Raw genomic sequence first — 21111 nt, 5'->3', positions numbered from 1 at the left:
TTAAGAGACAGGATTGATGGCACATTGAGACTGAGTAGTTAAAAATGAGCGAGGGAACCATATCCAGGTCTCTTGGATAATAGGGTAATAGTAGTGATACCATCAACCAAGATAGGAATTTCTGGAGAAACAGCTGGTGATGGGGGAGGGGAAAGATACATAAGATTTTCTTGATTGTTGAGTTTGGAGTACCTTGAGATATCCAAATGGAGAAATGTTATAGACAGTTGGGGGGGTTATATGTTTCTGGGGGGTCACCAGAGAGGCCTGAGGTGGAGAAAAACATTAAGAATAATGAATTTAGGGCGCCTGGGTGGTTCAGTTGGTTAAGTGACTGCCTTTGGCTCAGGTCATGATCGTGGAGTCCTGGGATCGAGCCCCAAATCTGGCTCCTGCCCAGCAGGAAGTTTGCTTCTCCCGCTGACCTCCCTCCTCTCATGCTCTCTCTCTCTTCCGTTGTCTCTCTCTCCCTCTCAAATAAATAAAGTATTAAACAAAAATAATGAATTTACAGATGGTTGAAAGCAGGGACGCGGAGGAGACTGTCTAGGAAAAGAGGATACAGTGAAAGGGGCATCTACACCTCAGGAGCAAGCAGAGAAACGGATCTAGCTAACGAGACAGGAGAGGAATGAGCAGAGACATCACCAGGGCTGAAAGAATGCCAGGTCAGGGAAGAGGAAAGTTGAAGGAGGAGCTGGTCAGCAGCGACATGTGAAGCGGTGGTGTCAGATGGAAAGGACTGAGAACTGTGTTTGGACTTGGGAAATGTGTGGATTATCCATTGTTGAGGCAATTTCATTGGTGCTGCGGAGGCAGAAGCCAGAGAGCAGTGGTGAGAGGTTTTCGTTTAGGACGCGGGGATGCTGGTGTGTAGGTGACCTTCCAGTCTGCTCGTTTAAGAAAAAAGTTAGAGGACAGGTAATGTCTGCGGGTGGGGGGTGTAGTTTCAAAACTGAGGGTTTTTTGTTTTTAATTTACATTCTTTTCTTCATCGATTTGTATACATTATTTTATTTATTTTTTTTTTTAAAGATTTTATTTATTTATTTGACAGAGAGAAATCACAAGAGAGGCAGGCAGAGAGAGAGGAAGGGAAGCAGGCACTCCGCTGAGCAGAGAGCCCGATGTGGGACTCGATCCCAGGACCCTGAGATCATGACCTGAGCTGAAGGCAGCAGCTTAACCCACTGAGCCACCCAGGCGCCCTGTATACATTATTTTAAAAAGACTTTTTAAATACAGGAAAGACTGAACCTACAGTTTTGGTGCATTGTGTTTAATTATTATAACATTCCTCTGAATTAGAGGTTGTATAAGAAGAGTAAGAGACAGAAAGATAACCAACTGCTTGCCAAGGTCATATAGCCAGTGAGTGAAGGAGCTGGGATTCACACGCACATCTGTTAGAGCCAGTGATCACTCTGCGAAGCCATATCCCCAGAAGCAAGGGCGTGCACAAAACTGAGCATGTTTACCGAATAAGAAAGACTCCCCATCGAAGGAGCTAAAGGTAGGGGATAGTAGTTGTCCTCAGATAATGCTCTTACTTCCAGTTTTGGTTTTGTCAAGACTCCTGTTCTCCATTTTATTCTGTAGAATGGGAGAAGTACATTGATTAAGTTTTCCTTCTGAATATATTTCTAAGGATTGTTTAACCATATTTTAAATTTCTTACTCATATTTTTAAGAAAAACTTAGATTTCTTTAATTAACAATTCAGTTTTATTTGACCATGTTCGTCTCACAAGCTCTCCAGTACTTGGACCTGTTGTTCCATTTCCCGTAGTAGTTCATGGGTTTCTTTTTGGGGGATAAAAATGTTACTGATCACAATTTTAAAATTGGGGCACCTGGCTGGCTCAGTCAGTAGAGCACATGACTCTTTTTTTTTAAGATTTTATTTTAAAATAAAATAAAATAAACTCTTGATCTTAGGGTTTTAAGTTTGAGTCCCACATTGGGTGTACAAATTACTTAAAAATAAAATCTTTAAAAAAGAGGTGTTTTTTTTTTTTAATTGTAATTGACTTCTTCACTGAAAAATTTGGTTTCTTTCACTGTTTTACATACATGTTATTGAATTGGTTGATTGCAGTGACTGTTTCGTTTGTCTTACTTTTCTTTTTTTTTATAGATTTTATTTATTTATTTGACAGACAGAGATCACAAGTAGGCAGAGAGGCAGGCAGAGAGAGAGAGGAGGAAGCAGGCTCCCTGCTGAGCAGAGAGCCCGATGTGGGGCTCCATCCCAGGACCCTGGGGTCATGACCTGAGCCAAAGGCAGAGGCTTAACCCACTGAGCCACCCAGGCGCCCCGTCTTACATTTTTGACAAAAGCACTACGTGTGATAAATAGATGTACATTGAGTCTAACCCTTCAGAGTCATAGTGAAAGGTGCCTGGTTGCCTCAATAGTTAATTTCTTTAATCAAAATACTTTTTTTTAAAGAAAAACTGCAAGGAAATAAGTGCACAACATGCACATTGTTTTTATTCTGTTGTAAAACACTTTACAATATTCTGCCAATACGGGGCTTTGCGCACGTACATTGTCAGCCTTTCTGTGCCGAAACTCCTTTTGAGTAAGCACAGTGGTATGTGTCCTGCATTTTGTTTAGCTTGAACAGTGTTTAAATGAGTGATTCTGGTGTTTCTTTTTATTTAGATCTCTAATTATGTGTGCCTACTGCATTATAAGAGAACCCTCTTCTGGCATATATTTCTCATGCCCATTTATATTACGGAAACAAATACTTTTTTTTCTGTTAAAAATAGGTCAGCACTTTTCCCCTCTTAAAACAACAACAACAAAAACCTGTGCCCTTAACTGTAAATTTTTGACAGCATATAAGAAAATCGTTTTGCCTGAATTTTATTTTTTATTTTATTTATTTTTGCCCGAGTTTTAAATTTTGGCCGCGACGAAAGCAAGTCGCTCTCTCTTCATTACGGGGATGATCAGTAAGAGGACGTCGGTGACACTGCCGCGTGTGACACCTGCGGGCGGTTGTGCGTCTGTCCGACACCCCTCATTGGTAGCCGTGGAAATACAAATGTCAGCTCTGCGTTGTACGTGTTGTACAAAAACAGGCTTCTTTTGATGTTGATGCAGTGTTGACTTAGAGAAGGAAGCTTGTGGATTACCAGGATCCAGTGACTCGGCTCTTACTAACTCCACTAGGGTAGATGGGCAGTGGGGAAGTGGGACCTGTCAGATACCAAGTATGTATCCCTCTGCGGTCCCCAAACTAAAATTTCGTTTTAGTAATACCTTGGCAGTGCGACCTTGAGTAATATTTTAGATCACCATTAAGTGTACTTTGACAGTTTTAATTTTTATTAAATAAATACCTAAATATTGAAGCCTGTTCTAGTAATGGGAAGTATAAATTCCCTATTCATCACACTGGAATATATCTGTAAATACTGTATCTTAAGTTCTAGAGAAAAAAGTGAAGTTAGACTTCATTCTTGATTTTTTTTATATTATTTAGAACTAATTATCACTTCATTGCTTAGAATGGAGCAGCTAGTCCTCCTTTCCCCAACAACCAAGTCTGCATTCTTCCCATGAGTGATACATTCGATCTTTTGGAGGTTAAACCCTATTTCATTTCTATTGCTTATGTTCACTTGTTCACTCTCCTTCTAGCCAAATCAGGATCTGTCTATATATCCAGTTAAATTGTGTATTTTGTGTGTTGTGTATGATACAAATAACTGGCTTTTACTGAGTTTTTTAGTGGTGTCTGGCATGGTGTTAAAAATTTTACATGCATTAGCTCATTTGTTTGAATGTCATGAGTAGTAATTCCTCATTTTACTGATGAAGAAGCCAAGGCTCCGAGAAGTATGTAAGGATAAGAGAAACAAGTGATGCAGCCATGTTTATATGTCTGTCGTTAATTCAGCTCATACTAATTCAATTCATTCTGTTTTTACCTGTGGCAAGTACTGGGCTCAGCACTAGAGTGCATGAGTGAGTATAGCGAATGCTCCCCGTGCTTGGAACATGCGTTGATTGACACTACCCAGGCCAGTAATAATGGGAGAGTTGATTAACCATAACAGTAATAGTGGAGACACTTACATTGCATATTCTTTGTGCTGAACATTATTTTGAGCAATTTTTATATGTTAATTTACTTAATCCACACCACAACCTTATACAGTAGGTACTGTTACTCTCATTTTCCAGATGAGGAAACTGAGGCAAAGGGAGGTTAAGAAACTTGCTGAGACTACGTACTGTAAGTGCGGTGCATCTGCCATCCGTGACCGCCACTGCTGTGCTCTGTCCGCCTCATATAGCAGGACAGACAGATGGCGGAACAGGAAATGGAAGTGTGATGCGTGTAGGAAAGAGGAAATAGGAAGGTTCTTTGGGAAGCATGTCATTAAGTCTTCATCTCTTCTGGCAGGGGGCCAAGTGAGGCCTGCGTGAGGATGAGACATTTGAGCTGAGGTCTGAAAGACGAGCGTGATGAGTGAATAGGAGAAAGGGTGTGAGTCCGGGGAAGCATGCATAGCATGTGGGGAGGCTCTGAGGCAGTCGTGGTATTAGCAAGACCATAAAGACCCCAGTGTGGCTGGAGTGTGCGCTCAGCTTCAGGAGATGGGGGGAGTCCAGATTGAGAAGGACCTGTGGGACAGTTTAAGAGCAGGAGGAAGCTAAGGAAGTGTTTAAAAGAGAGAGTGTGGCTGATCTGCTTTGTTCCGAGGAGATGACAGTGAGCCGACTAGAGACCACGTCACTTAGACAAGTTCTCCTGGTGATGGAAGTATGGTGAGAGAATGAAGAGGTTCCGGAACTCTCTAAGATAGAGAATAAACAGGGTTTGGTAATAACTGGATGAGGCAAGGGGTTTAGGAGGCGTCCAGAGGGCAAACTGCCATGAGAACTCTGTAATTTCTGCGTGGGAGCGCTGGAGTAACGGCAGGCTGGTCGGAGGGAGCGGGGCCGGAGCACATGTCTTCTGCGTTTGTGGTGGTTCGGGGAGTTCCTGGTGCAGACTAGTAGATGGCATTTCTAGCTGCTGCAGGGGCGACTCCCAAGTTTTCACTGAGCACAGTCAAGTGGGTGCATACGTTCTTAAATAGGTAACCCCAGAAAAGGAGCAAAGTATGGGAGGGGATGCGTAGAAGAAGGTGGTTCTGAATATGTTGATTTTGAGTTATGTATGTGAGACATCCATGTGGAAAAGTCTGTTGGGCCGTCGACTGTATAGATATGAAGTGTAGAAAAGATGTCGGGGTCTTCTCAAGGTCATGAGTTCAAGCCATTTGTTGGGCCTGGAGCCTACTTAAAAAGGGGGGGGGGGGCAGAGAGGAAAGAAATCCTTTAAAATAAAAGAAAGGTCAGAGCTAGAGAAATAAATTGGAAATTTTCCGCACATTAATGGTAGTTGAGGCCATAAAAGTAGATGAAGTTGACAAGGATGAATATAAAAAGCGAGAGCAGGAAGTATAATATCTAAAACAAACCAAAGAAAATCAGAAAAATTCCCAAACTGAAGATTTTGCTGGAGGAGAGCTGGTAAAGGAGTTGAAGGAGCAGCCACAGAGGTCGGAGGTCGAGTAGATCCATGCAGTGTCATGAGCTGAGGAGAAGAGAAAACCGAATACAGGAGAGCTGCGTGTGTGCGTGCTGCTGACAAGTCAAATGGAGAGTTCCCAGAAATTCTCCACGAGGTTAACGTGGAGGAGGTGGATCACATTAGTGGGAGCGGCTTCGCAGGCTGAGAGACAGAGGCCGCAGTAGAGATGGCAGTGAAGACACGGGAGGTGAGAAGTAAGAAAAGCACTTCAAAACGATGAGCAGGGAGCACGGGTGCTGGAGGGGAGAGTGGTGAGAGAGAGTGTTCCTCAAAGCCGTCTGCCTCATTCGTTCGTTTTCATTTGGAAGCACATTTTAACATATTAATCTGTTTAGTATATGACAGACAAGTTTGGTTTTCTTCAGAAGATGAAATACCTGGGGAAACAGTTACGAAGAGAGAGATACAGGGTAAGAATCTTGGCAGAGCCTATGTGCCACGTGGGGTGGGCATCATTACCTGTTTTCTTCCTGTTTGTTCTCCCTCAAGACTGAATGGGAACTAGGAGTGGGGACTTGTATAAACACTGACCGCTCTGCAGCAGGGGAAAGAGAGCCTCCACAGTGTGCGGTGAAGTGACAGCTACATTTCAGCCCATGAGCGTCACCGGGAATCTGAAACCAGGCAGAATCCGAGTCTGCTCAAGTTCAATTTACATGTCTGTGTTCTGTGATGAAAGAAGTTTTGGATTAAAATTAGTCTAATTGACATAAAGGTTGAGTTTTAATTGCCAGGAAGAAAATTTGAACAGAGTATTATTTCGATAAGATTTTATAGGAGGAATTTCCTAAGGAATACCAGTATTAAAGTAAAGTTGTGCTTCGGTTTCAGTTTTCATAACATAGTTTATAAAGTCAGATTGCTCCAGTAAGAACACTAATTTTTAGAATTAAATGCTCTATCTTGCAGTTGTGTGTTTGGTAGAGTGGTTTTCTGTGAAGAAACTCCTAAAAATAGTTTCTCCACTTTGAATCAGCATCTCCTCTGTATTACAGATGGTTGGGAGAACTGGGTATTCGGGTATTCAGGAGTCTGAGGTGTGCAGAAAGTTACAGATTCCTGACCTATAAAAATGGAAGGTTTTCATTATTCTAGAAACTGTATTTGAAACTGTATTGCTTTTTCTCCTGTGTAATCCAACTAAATTGGGGAGCAAAATTTGGGAAGATAGAGTTGAACTTTATCTTTGATATCATACATTTTCTCAGAGAAACAAAGTTTCTTTTTAGATATATATATATATATTTTTTAAGATTTATTTATTTGACAGACAGAGATCACAAGCAGGCAGAGAGGCAGGCAGGGCGAATAGGGGAGGGGAGATGAAAAGCAGACTCCCCGCTGAGCAGAGAGCCCGATGCGGGGCTCGATCCCAGGACCCTGAGATCATGACCTGAGCCAAAGGCAGAGGCTTAACCCACTGAGCCACCCAGGCGCCCCTAGATTTTTGCTTGTTTGTTTTTTTAACTTTTGATGGAATAGAATGAGAAGGTCGTTGCATAGTAGAAAATACTTTCAGTACAGAATACAGTATTTCTGTTATCTCCAGTTTACCTAAGCTATTGTAGGTGATTAGTGTATGATTATACAGTTATTATAGTGTCCAGCGGCTGAAAAGTTGTTGGGTGGAGTAATTCTAAACAGATTACTGAGGCATATCCTCATTCATTATCTTCATTTTGAATGTTCTTTAAATTTATATATTGGATAGGTCTCCAGAGATATTCCTAGCTAAAAGTCCAAAAAAATATCCACATCAATATTTAGACAATATGCAAACTTAGTTACCAAGATACAGTGTATTTTGTACTACTATTAGCACACTTGATTTTTTTATGGCTTTGAGCATTTTTTTTAAGAACCACAAACGATTATAATTTCATAATGTCAATGCACAGATTAAATGGTTTGAATACATATGCATTACCAAAAACAACAATGTTTTTATGGTTCATATGTGAAAGGCTTAGAGAGTATCTATTAAAGGTGAGAAAAGTTCCTTTCAAATTATATTCCAGGCCATTCTGAAGTTTCTTTCTGTGTCCGTACACTAAATTGAAAGGGATCTTATACCATATCTAGAGAAGATCTTTTAAATTTGGTCTTAATCTTAAAACTTCAGCAGTGTTGAACTGCTAAATAAAAAGTGATCCCCCCCCCCCCCACTACACTGCCCTTGTATTGAAAGCACCACAATTTGATTTTATTCTCCTATAACGTTTTTAAAGGATGGAAAAGTAGTTCAGTCTCTAAGGGCCCTGCAAGAAGACACAGTGTGGATTTCCAGTACTCTGCGGCCTCAGGGACAGTTGGGGCTACCAGAACTTTCATCAGTTATATTAATGTTGCTGATAGGAATTAGACATCATTTCTGAGAAATAACGCCACCAATTGATATTTAACTGAAATAGTTAAGCTTCTTGTTTTCTACTTTGTATTCAAGTTATTTCCAAGACACTATAGCAAGTAGGAACTTAATAAAGAAGGAACCCTAGATGACTAGAGTAAAAACATCTAGGTCAGAATCCCCAGTTCCGTCATCCATAAAGTGGACATGGGGATGCATGCTACAAAGGTTTAAACAAGGATACACATATCTCCTAGGACATAGGAATGCCCAATACAAATTAGTTATTATGATGGTGCTTTTTGATATAAAGTCATTTGTTTAGGTGAAGTTCTAACCTGAAGGGTCTTAAATGAAAACTTCTGCTCTTAAGCAAGAAGTATCTTATGTATTTCTGTGCATTGTGTAAGTAAGGCTTTAAATAATACAGTTTTTAGGTTGTGTTTGCTGATCCAGCTTCTAACAAATAGAGCAAGTTAAGGAAAATTTAAATGGTTACAAATATTTTTTTTCAACTACAGTAAAAATGAAACATTTAATTTTATAGTTTTTTTTTTTAAGATTTTATTTGTTTATTTGATAGATCACAAGTAGGCAGAGAGGCAGGCAGAGAGAGAGGAAGGAAGCAGGTCCTCCACCACCGCGTAGAGAGCCCAACACGGGGCTCGATCTTGGGACCCTGAGATCATGCCCTGGGCCCAAGGCAGAGGCTTAACCCAATGAGCCACCCAGGTGCCCCAGTTTTTTAGTTTTTTAAAGTAGGTATTTCTTAGACACTTCTGGCTTGAAATATGTATTTTTATTTAAAAAAATGAATTCACTGGTAAGCCAAGAATCTACATTTCTGAGAAAACATGACAGGATATATATGATCATGAAAAGGAGTATTAAATTAGGAAGGGTATTCCGGAACAAACCAGGAAATGAGCCCTAAACCTCGGGTAGATATTCTCATTAATGCCTCAGTTCTGCATTGTGTGGTGTTTCTGCCAGAGACGTTTGTTACTTGTGTTCAGTCTTCAAGGCATGAACTAGACTTGGGGGTCTGAAGCTTGCGTGCTAACGGAAGAGTGCATTCTGTTAGTACAGCAATGGGCCAGTTTTCCCTGGGGTTGGTAAGTTCATTAACAGCCCAAATGTACAAATTCTGTCAACTATGGTCATTTTATAAATTAAATGAGTACCACTGTGTTTTACATGATTGACAATATGTAGATTATATTCATGAGAGATTCAATAATAACTTTGTAATAGATACCATAAGGAAGAAGGTATTAATTAACATCGATCATCTCAGGAAGCTTCTTGCTTTCCAGGAGGAGGGTGTTGCATACATTTAAATACGATATTTTCTACACCATTTTGACCACCGAACAGCTCTTTGTTTACTCTATTCCTCTAATTACAGCCTTCAAATCTCCGTCTCTTTAATTTTACTCAAAAGAAAATTTGATAAAGCATTTAAATGGCTTTTTAAAACATCTGCTTCTGTAACTGAGGTGGACTTGGGGAAATTCATTCCTACTCTCTCACACCTGCTTTTGTTTTCTACGTCTTTTCTTTAAAAGAAAAATAAATAGCAAAGCACTTTATAAAGTGTTGCGAGAGATCATGAAAGAACCAGCCCCAGCTCTGCCTCTTGATTCCTTGGATCATTTTCAAGTCTTCTGGCTGGCTGTCCTTATCAGTTCTAGGTGCCTAAACATGACTCTGATTTGGGCAACAGTGGGACAAAAATATCAGCAATGTAATTAAGAATAAGGGAGAACTATATGTGGACATAGGACTAACAGCAAACTTTTTAAAGATGATCAAGGGTAGAACAGATGTTTTAAAAGTCCCACTCTTGATAATTTTATGAAAGCTAAATGTCTGTTAATTCAGTTATTTTATCAGAATGCAGTTTGATAAAATAACCTCGTGTAAAACACAGAATGTAATACTGAATCTTTGAAAGTTGTGCGATGGCTTGTTAATTTTTTATATTAATGACATAGTCATAACAAAGGCAGTGTAAGAACCAAAGTTTTTTATCATTTGTGAGGCCAGCTTTATAGTTCACTGATACTTTTATTTTCAAATACCAACTAATATCATAGGAGAGGATTTCTCGTGAGTTAGAATTAAAGACCTGAGAACTGATAGTCCAGAGTTCTGTTTTCAGCTTGATTTCTCCTCTCTTAGACAGAATCTTTCCCGGTCTGCTACAGCTCTGTATTTGAAGTCTTGTTAGTTGCCCTCTTACAGGATAGAAGTTAGAGCCAAGGTTCTGTGAGAGTCTCTTTTATGAAGTGCTCCAGTGGCTTCAAGAGCGATGCAAAAAGATACAAGCCCTTCATTGCAGTATAAAGTGAACCTCATAACCAAAAACCTGAGTAATTTTGGTTTTATGAAGTTGTTACTGCCTTTGTTGTTATTTTCCAAGGCAGAAGGCTTATTTTTAGTGCTGTTCTAACAGTTCTTGAACTGGTATCAAGAAAACAATTCTATCACAGAAGAATATTCTTTCTGTAAGCAACTGGCAGAAGTGTTACATGTTTGATTATGTAGCAGTTTGTGTTTTCTATACATGTTAATGCTTCCCCCAAGCTATTAATCATGGAAAAAGAAACAATTTCAAAGCTCTATTTTATTTTGTTGTTGAATATCCATGTACTTTTGCTGGGGGAGGTGGGGGCGCGTGGGAGAGGATGGTTTTGGAGCAGTCGTATCAGTTTCTGTAGAATGTCTTGATTTTTATTTGACATTTTACAAAGATTTAATATGTTGAGATAGATCAACTATAGGCTCCTAAAGTGAAACTACCATTTCCATAATTTAGAAAACAAATTCCTTGCAAGATTAGTGAGGAGAGGAAGAGGATATGGTCTTGTAGCAGAGAGAGTTCTATAAATACCAAAAGCACATTGTTTTCTTTTCCTCCCCTCCCAATAGAGTGTGGGCTCTACTCCCTTTCTGTATTATAAATCTGTGAATTTGAAGGAAGAGAAAGAATTTGATAGCCTTCAGTTGTCGCAGAATTTTTACTCAGTGACTTCTTTCAGAGCCCCAGCCTCTTCCTTCTGTCAGGTACCCTGGATGCCCTGGCAGCTGGGGAGTAAGACTGCGAGCGACTGTGCGCGCTCCATGAAATGCAAGTCCCACTTGATAACATGCCTCATAGCTCCCGAGTAGTCTTCGATTTCCCGATGACTAGATACGGTTCTCAAATGTGTGTGATTTCCATCTGAATCAAAGGGAGTCATGTACACAAACCTAGAATTTGATGCAATGCCACTTTGAAATAGTGTTTCTACAACACTTGCTTTTGAACTTTAAGTGAGAACCGTAACAGACGTGAGAAAGAATTATGACAAGGACAACCTAATTTAAGTTTTATGAATTTTAGGAATGTCATCTTTTTATTGGTTTCAGAGACTTTTTCAAATGTCTTAAACACAATTTTCAGATAACAGTAATGAAAAGCTGAGCCCCAAGCCAGGGGCAGGTGAACCAGTTTTAAGTTTGCACTACAGCACAGAAGGGACAACCACGAGCACGATAAAACTGAACTTTACAGACGAATGGTAAGTCAGTATCTCTGTAAAGCTGTTCTTAGCCGTTTTGTAGGGTTGTACTAGATACTGTTTTAGCACTTCATCATTTGTGTTCTGTTCGCTGCAGTGCATTGGTTCTCGAATTTGGTGTGCTTCAGAATGGCTCGACGAGGTTGTTAAAACGCTTATTACTGGGCCCCACTCTTGGTTAAGTCTGAGGTGGGATCAAAGAATTTGGATTTCTAAAAACCTCCCAGGAGACTCTGATGTTGGTCCTGGAATATTTCTTCTCATAGAAAAATGCAAAAGATAAAAAAAAAAAAATAGTTAATCACCAATAGACCGTTGGTGCCAAAAAATAAATCTAACATTTGGGAGCTTTTTTTCAGTCTTGGTCCTATGTACAGGTGTGTGTGTACGTGTGTGTGTGTGTACGTGCGTATACACACACATGTATGTGTATGTGATTTGGGGTTTTAAAATGTAATTTTAATCATACTGAACATATTCTGTTCTCCTGCATTTATCTGGCCTAACTCTGTAATAAATATTTCCACATTTCTACTTAATTTTCATAAATACGAATTTTCTAGCTGTGTGATATACCATCAGTTAGGTTTACCACAGTTTGCTTAACTATTTCCCTTTCATCGGGCAGTGAATTTGTTTACCTTTTTAAAAAACAATGAATATCTTTGTTTCCAGGCTTTTTCCTACCTTTAAGATTATTGCTTTGAGATGTACTTTTAGAAGTGAATTCGATCTAAGTCAAAGGATGTTGCTGAATTATTTTCAAAGAGCTCTTCTGTTACTACATTTCTCCCAGCAGCACAGAAAAACACATACATGTTATGGTCCCCAAGCCAGTGTTCAGTATCAGTATATTTATTTATTTTTTTAACTTATGTATTTGATCTTAAAATAATTGTCATTTTTATTTAATTGATTACTAGTAAGGTTGAACTTTATATTTTGTCTAGGTTCTCTATAATGGCATTTCTGATTATACTTATGGCTCATTAATCTAGTTAAATTTTATATTTTTTTAAAAATCAAGTTATGTGAGCTTCTTACATTCTTTCACACTGTCTCATGGCCTTTTGCTTCAGACAGCATCCAAAATTGTGTATTTAAGTTTATTGCTATTATTAATATTTAACATATAGATAATATATTTGTTCTTAATACATAAACAGTTAATTGCATATTAATATAATTATATGATTAATATGTAATAATTATATTAATCATCTTGTAACCAATATATTAATTATGTTGTATAATTAATATATTAATATATTCAGTTGTATATTATTATATATTATAGGCTGGTATAATATATAAATAATATGTCGTTATATATTATTTATTAATATATAATTATATGTTGATATGTGATATTATTTATTCCAATGCACTGGTTTCCATTTGTGTTTACATGTGTATGTATTTTACATTAAAATCTTTGATTAACTAGTATTTTAAAATATTATTAAAATCCTTCTATATTTCTGAGACTATTCTAGATACAGGGAATAGATTGGTGAAAAAAACTGGCAAAAACCCTCTGTCCTATTAGAACTTACACTCTAGGGGAAGACAGACAATAAACAGTAAATAAGGGAATTGTATAGTATGGTAGGAGGTACTAAGTTCTGTGGAAGGAAATAGAGCACGTAAGGGGTGATTGGGAGACCTAGGGCAAGGGCAGGCATCATTGAGAAGATGGCATTTGGACAGAATCTTGAAGGGTATGAAGGAGTGAGCCGTGTGTCAATCTGGAGGAAGAGCATTGCAGACAGAGAGAGGTGATTCAAAGTTCTGAAACAAGAACGGACAGAGTACATTCAAGGGACTTGAAGAAAACCAGTGTAGCCCGAGTGGAGTGAGCAAAGGAGAGACTAGTGGCAAAGAAGGTTGGGAAGTGAGGACAGGCACGCCTGATGCCGGTGCAGAGACCAGGCCGTGGCCGGGTGACCAGCTGGAAGACTTTGGCAGTGAGAAAGGTGAGAGGTGGTGAGGGCAGGGGGGTGGTAAGACGAAATTGGATTCTAGATATGTATTTGAAGGTGGAACAGGCCGTAGAATATCTAATTTCTTCACAAGCCCTAGTGTCGGAACTCAGCTTCTCCTAATCATGCATATTTGTGGCCCTTTTCCTTAAGGAGTAATTTAAGGTCATCGAAGATTGTTATTCTTTATGTCTTTCCTGTTCCCCTCTCTTGTTTCTGTATAGAAGAGGCTGATTTTTTATGAAGAATCTCACCGGAGCATTTTTTTGGCAAAGGTCTTCAGTGCTGCTTTTCCTGTTCCAAGAACCGGCAACGAATGACTCTCTCGTTTCTTAGTTTCCTATTTCTTCATCACAGAGTAATGAGCTTTTTTTCCTGATAATGAAAGAAAAAAGAAAAAAAAAAACAGTAAAAGGAGAATTCAGGAAGGCAGTCTTTTTCATCTCTGCCGGTTTGTCTTGCTTTTATTTGAATTTCTTTGAAAGATGAGGCCGCAGAGCACTCGAAGGGCTTAGATGTTAAACTTGACAAGCCGTTGCACCTCTCTGAATCCCAGTGTTTTCATCTGAAAACGGGCATATTTAAGAGAACCTACTTCAGAGTTTTGGTGGGAAGATTTAATGAGATCACGCAGAAAAAGTACACAGCACTTAGCACATTGATGGGCACATGATAGGCCCCGGGGGGGGGGGCAGCTTTACGTTACCATCTTCTGTAAATTGCTTTTCATATCCGTTGCCCATTTTTCTACTGCGGTGTTTTATCTTTTTCTTATTGATTTATAAGAACTGCTTATTATAGAACTGAGTGAGGACGACACCATTTGTCTTTCATTGTAGAACTGAGTAAGGACGACACCATTTGTCTTTCATTTGTTGCAGATATTTTTTTCCCCAGTTTGTTGTTTGTCTTTCCGTTCACTTACGGTAGTTTTGCTTCATGGTTTCGGCCTGTGAGCTCGTGCTTAGAAAAGCCTGTGCTTCCCAGGATTGGGGGAAAGCTTCTTCTTTTTTCCTCTTATATTTCTGCGATTTTATATCAAAAATATGTGTTCACTCCTTCTGCACTTTATTCTGCCATAAAATATGATGTAGAGCTATAGCTTAATTTTTCCACATGACCGTTCCTTTGTCCTGGTAGCGTTTATTGAACAATTTATTCTTTTTTCTGTGATTTAAAATGCCACATTAACATATGCTAAGTACATTTACTTGGTTACATTGTCTTTTCCACTAATGGCTCCTACTTTCCTGCATCAGTACCGTGTTTCAATTACCATGACTTTTATACACTGAGCATTTTATTTATGCCTGTATTAGAGCTTTCTCAATGGAAAAAAGATTTATATATCACATTGGCTTCTTTACCAAAATTGCTATATATTTCTTTCTGGTTAAAAAGAAACAACATGATTTGTTGAAAAAAAAAAAAAAACCCAGCATCTAGAGAAAAGTATAGAAAAACTCAGGTGCAGTAATCCTCCCGAGATGACACCCAGAGCTGGTGTCCATCTTTTCTGACATGACTCTCTGCATGTACGCCCATGTAGATGTGTGTTCTTTTGAAAACATACCCTATTATACATGGATGCCCTTTAGAAAAAATCAAATTGACTTCTGCAGTTAGCCTAAAAGAGTTTTTATAAAATCTTGGCCAAAAGTCCATGATAATTTGTATTGTTTCTTGAGTCACTGCTTTATGTCTATAATTAACAGTTTGTAAACACTGTAACTCTTAACCTTAAACCTTTTTTTCTTGTTCTTATTGCATTTCTCTGAATTTAATTTTGACCTTAGTCAGATTGTCGTACATTTCCCTCTGTTTTCTTTCCCATTCAATCCCCACCTTACACATACGCCATGATTTATCACAGGATGTTCTTTGAAAATTATTTAAATCCATCTAGTATTATGGTCTAGCCAAAATTGCTGGCAGGATTAAATCATTATCAGGTAAGTTTTAACAGTAAAACCTGAAACATTATCCTAGCCTTCTGCAAAATCATGCTCTTCAGTCACCCGGCATATTTGAACAACTGCCCAGAAGTGGAAGTGACCCATAGAGGGCAGTTGAGGGACCAAAGAACTCTCCGGGTCTCTTTTCAAGGACTAGTTAGTATAAGAGTAGCCTAGAACAGCAAAGTCTGAAAGGACGGACGATCAAAGTCTGTAGAAGAGGAAGAATTGGGATGCAGCGAACCATCCGTGTTGAGGACGAGAAGGGGGTCTATGTAGTTAAAGTTCAGTAGAAATATATACCTGACTATAGAAGCATCAGAACTGTGAAGAAGTGGTGGTTCTTTTGTATTTTTAAATCTCTTTTTTAACGGTTAAAGAGGATTAAAATAACCACCTTGATCTGTGAAGGTGGTGTTTTATAAGTGCTTATTAAAATAATAAATCCTGTATTTTATTTGTGGTATGAATTGTTTATTGTTTCTCCAGTTGTAAAATATACAGGTCATCCTAAAAGTTCATATTTATTAACTTCTTGGTGGAACCACTTGTTTTGTTTTGGTGGTAGGAGCAGTACTGCCTCAAGTTCTAGAGGGAATGGGAGCCACTGCAAATCTGAGGGTCAGGAGGGACCCTTGGCCCCAGAGAGCTCTGTGCAGCCACCGGGAGACAGTGACACAAGTAAGATGGTGTTGTGCTTTTGTTACTGCGAACCCCTGGGGCTGGACGTCCACCCACGTTCCTGTTCCTTTGGTGTGGCAGTTCTGTTCCTTTTAATAAATTCCCTTTGCCTCAGTAGTCCAGACATCACTATTGATGAGCGGTTAGCAAGTGCAGATAGCCGGGGCCCCACACATTTCAGATGGGGAGTCACAGGGAAGCACGGTGTCTCTCCAGGCACCGTGGTCTGAACAGTGGTCATTGCACTGAAAATATGTGAGATGTAAATATTAGTTTGAGTGATCTTTACTGTTTTTATACTTAGCAGCAAAATCCAAAATATCTGCCTTGATTTTTTTCAAAGACTATGGGTAGCTTGTAAAGGGGGAAGAAAAAGGAATAAAATTTGAATGGGTTATGTATAAGTGAATCCTATTTCATACAGGAAATGCCATTTAGGGACTTTTTCGGAACACTGTCCTAGAATATTTTCCATGACCATTATATGAAATTTAGTGTCTAGTACAGAGCCTGGAACACAGATTTTCAATAAATACTTGGTGAGTGAAGGAATAGTTGAATTCTACTTCTTATTAAATGAATAGATACGTCAATGTAACAGAGTCTACTATAATTAGATATGTGTAAAACAGCTGTCTGGTAAGCAGATAGGCAGTTAGGAGCAAAATAGACTGGTCCCTAATGGTCTTGGAGTTAAATCACAGAAATAAATATTTTTAGTGGCCAAAACAATTTATAGTCAGCTTTACGATTTGTTCGTGATAGTTGAGATTATACCAAATGCACGATAAAGGGATAGAAAAATACTCAGTTTTAGGTTTAGATTTTGTGAAATTTAGCAGAAAGGCAGACCAAGTAATGTCAGTTGTGAGGGGTAATCTAAAGCAAAGACTCTACCCGAAGACTTCATGAAGGTCCATGCGTGGGCTTTGGGAGGAGGCGGGGGCAGGACTGCCCCTCCTTCCTTGACAGTGTTTGTACACAAACATTTCTTGCATTTCCTGAGGGGAGGTTGTATCTGAAGGTCAGGAGATTCTGTGATCCAAAACAGAATAGGAGCTGCTTATACAGAGGCAAGCTAGAGTTTTCAGTCGGTGTTATAATTAGGTTTATTTATTTCCCAGAAGTTCTTGAAAAGCCATCAGAGGATGTGACAACATGTCGGGAAGGGACCTCTGCAGAAAGCGCGGTTGAGAGCCGTGTAGACACAGGTGAGTTGTCTTGTTCTCTTTAGTAATTGCTCCGTGTTGGAAAACAAGACGCTGTAATTTACGTTACTCTCTCCCGAGTTAGAGGCCATTTCCAAATGGATGTGTTCTGGAATTCTCCTCTTCCCATAGGGAGAGTGTCCAGTCTGATCAAACAGTGTTGCCAACATGACCAACAGTTTCTACTTTATTTTCCGACAGCACGGTCAGATACACTCACATCCGAGCCCTTGGATTCCAGCTCAGGAGAAAGAAATGACTTCAGTCTTGATAGTTCTTGTGCGGTTCCAGAAGAACCCACTTTGTCGGAGCAAGGCAAGGAACCAGGAGCTTCAGAGCAGACGAGCACTGAAGGTGCTACCAGTCGAAACCCCACCAGTCCTGAGCCTCAGTCACAAACAGAAGCCATCGGGCCTTTGGCTCATGAGGAAACATTAGCCAGGGACGCTGCTCTCCAGGACACAGATGACAGCGATGACGACCCAGTCCTGATCCCAGGTGCAAGGTATCGAGCCGGACCTGGTGACAGGTTGGTAAATTTTTAGTTAAAATGAACTATAAAAAATGCAATTCACAGGACTTTGAAGTCAAGGGAATCTCTCCACTTTTTACAGTCGCTTTTCTAAGGGTGTCTCAGTCATATAAACTCAGAGTTTTTTAAACTGTAAATGATTTTATGAGTTACATTCTTTGAGCAAACTGCATTAAGAGAATAAAAAGTCTCATTGCTCTGAATCTCCAACACCCGAGACTTGCTCCTCAATTTACAGATCAAGAGAAAGGAATGTGGAGAACGACCAACAGCTTATGTGTGAAGTCAGGGTTATATTTAGCCATCAGGCTGCCCTGTAGACAGCCTGGCCTTTATCAGTTTTGTTTTGTTTAATGTCCAGTTTTTTTGATGTTCTGCTTTTCTACTGACCCTGGGTTAAGGTAGCGTAATAGTAGTTCTCTTTGAGAACCTTATGTTTTTCTGAGATTTCTACTAAACAACTCAGTTCAGGAAACGCAAAAGTATACCAAATACATAGAATTGCTCGCGTTCATATACTTTTCTCTTTTTACTTTGTGTGATCATACGAATATATCTTGTTTTTTAGAAGATAAAATAAAACTTTCAAAGCATATTGTGTTCCACACTTTTCAAAAGTTGTTTCTGCAGATAATGCTATCATACCTCATTATAAGCTCCGCCCTTTTCCGGAGAATAAAGTCTTGTCTTTAAGTTCCTAGCTTACACAGTTGTGAAGAACCATTTCACATATTTCTGTGCTCAATATACTACCGTTTATAAAATATTCTGACGTTTCGGTTAAGTGAAAGATATCATAGAGAGATAATACAGCATTGCCATTCTTCAGTGGTAAATTAATGATCAAGAACATTATGACATGGGTTTGAATCCTGGTTTTACTGCTTAGCTTTAGTTCCTCATTTAAATTATGTAATGTTTTTTAAGGTTCAGGTTCCTTTTCTATAAAATGAGGCTATGACTATCTAGAATTGTTACAAGAATTTTCAAAAATCCATTAATCGTTCAGTCCCAGGACCTGTCCACCTTGAAAGCACTAACTAACTAACTGATAGCTGTGTTAAGCACCCAAGATGTTTGTGTGGCTTCTCAGACTTCAAAACCAGTTAGAAGGAGAGTGGCTTTTGGGATAAAGACAGACAGAGGACAGCGAAAATCCCAAACAGTACTGCTTGCAGTTAAGCGAAACTGCCTTTTATAACTAGGAAAGGATTGCCCCTCTACGGATATTTACTTACGTGTCCTTAGTTGTGAGTCTCCGTAAGTTAGGGTTAGTCAGAATTTTATTTGGCAATGGCATTGTTTTTAAATGTAGAGGAAGTAATCCCTCCCAATTTTTGTACTTTGAGATTAACCAAGCATCTTCTCTTTACCTGCCACACATTAGTCTTCAGCATTCTTAGTCTCTGTTTTAGAAAAGGAAGACTTGGTCTCATTTCTTTCCAGACCCGGAGGGATACCATCACCACTTAATTTGTACAGATAGGGCTAGCAGCCACAGCACAACTTGAAAATCAAATTGATGGTTTCTGAAACCCAGGATAGAGAGTCAGTGTCTATAATTATTTGAGGCTTGCACATTTATGGCCTTCTCTTTATATAAGTGACCATACGTCCTTGCTTTTTTCTTTACTTAGGTAGCTTAAAAGTGATGCTAAGGTCATAATTGAAAATAAAACATAAGTATATGCTTTCTAGTAAAGTGGACCATATATATATCACTTACCAGTTTTGTTTGTTTAAACAAGAAATTATATATATTTTAATAGATATTAGATACTTGCAAAAAGATCATAATTATTCAGCATCCTCTGTCCAAGCTAATTATAACACTTCTATACCAAGCCCACTTTATAGCTGAGGAAACAGAGGTGCTAAGCAGAGTTTTTGTATATTCTAGACCTAACAAGGTTTTTTGTTGGTTGGCTGGTTTTTTAAACACAGTAATAGAACATCAGTGAGAAGGGAGGATTTGGTGGGGAGAGCGGGTCCTAGAGAACCTAAAACTTCTTGGAGTGTATTACCCTTAGTTTGAAGATGTTACCAGAAACTATAATACCTTTCTATTGAGCTTTACCATTTATTTTTCATTTTCATAGTACCTAAATGATTTGTGTTTTAGGGATTCGCCTAGGGTTTGGATCTACCACAGAGCTGGCACTGATAGCCTCATTGTTCCAGGAGACCCAGGCGCTGAACTAACCCAGCAGAATCTTTCAGAGGCCAGGGACTCAGGGACAGTGGCCTAGAGCTGACCCCACTCACGCCATGCATGTATTCTCGAGTTCATACTCTCAAGGTTAGATACAGATCTGAAACCTCGACTAGGTCAACATTGGCTTCCCTGATTTTTAAAAATTATTATTACCTATTCATTAGTATTCTGTATTTTCAGTTCAGGAATATAGCCTTAGTTTATATGTTATTTTTTTTATTCTGTAGAACATACTAGTGAACTTACTGAAGAATAATAGAAGAAGAATAATAAAATTCTTAATATTTAAGAAACTTAATCACTTGTTGAAGTAGCAAGGACAAATCCATAAGCCATTTATAAGAATGGGGAGAAACAGTTTTAATAAATAAATGAAATACAGTGTTACAGATGTACAAAAATGTGCAGACTAAGGTGATAGTAAAAGTTTATAGTGACTTTCACAGCTATGTCAATTTTTCTTTGAAGTAGGCATTATTCTTTTCTAACAGTTTTGGTGAAAAATCTTCCTTCTGATTTTTTTCTAAATAATTTGTATTGTTCCTTGTTTCCTTAACACCATCTTAATTAAATCTTGAACTACCCAGATAAGGTATATTTTTAACATCTCTGCGCCTTTCTAAGGATTCTTCATCCTTGAGAAAATTGCCCATTTCTCTTCTCTATTTGGAGAATGGGTGTGTTGACTTTTATTCTCAAGAGATTAAGTTTTAAGATATTTTGCTTCTTTAAAATAAAATGGTAAAAAAAAAATTAAGATATTTTGCTTCTTTAGAACATGAAAAGAATAATTTACCAGCTTATAAGTAGGTATAGGACTACTGAGAATTTCTGTTTCCAAAGGGCCAAAAGTTTTCAAAGCTTTGTTGTAAAAATCATACCATTTGGCTCTTCATATCTAAGGACGCATTTCGTACTTCAGTGACGTGGCCAACTAAAAAGATGCGTGTCTTAAAGTTCCTTCATTGCTGCCACTTGAGAAGCCCAGTTGAGATCAGTTTGGTTGGAGTAAAGAAATGGCCCTA

General features: G+C 38.8%; 1 protein-coding gene across 6 annotated transcripts in view; it reads left to right on the top strand.

The window, feature by feature from the left end:
- Positions 1-21111, top strand: part of DCAF6 (DDB1 and CUL4 associated factor 6) — a 138499-nt gene that overhangs the window by 89456 nt on the left and 27932 nt on the right. For 4 of the 6 annotated variants that reach the window (XM_045983489.1, XM_045983488.1, XM_045983491.1 and 1 more), the window contains 4 exons: positions 11396-11513; positions 16019-16131; positions 17256-17342; positions 17541-17868. In XM_045983489.1, the coding sequence (XP_045839445.1) occupies positions 11396-11513; positions 16019-16131; positions 17256-17342; positions 17541-17868 (646 nt within the window). Of the gene's footprint in view, positions 1-5935; positions 6011-11395; positions 11514-16018; positions 16132-17255; positions 17343-17540; positions 17869-21111 lie in introns of all 6 variants that reach the window. The other 2 variants (XM_045983486.1, XM_045983487.1) reach the window with 1 other exon arrangement.

The sequence above is a fragment of the Meles meles genome, chromosome 17 (assembly GCF_922984935.1).
Source record: "Meles meles chromosome 17, mMelMel3.1 paternal haplotype, whole genome shotgun sequence".
In the NCBI taxonomy this organism is placed as follows: domain Eukaryota; kingdom Metazoa; phylum Chordata; class Mammalia; order Carnivora; family Mustelidae; genus Meles; species Meles meles.
Note: the sequence above shows the minus strand (reverse complement) of the source record. Positions and strands in the feature narration are given on the sequence as shown.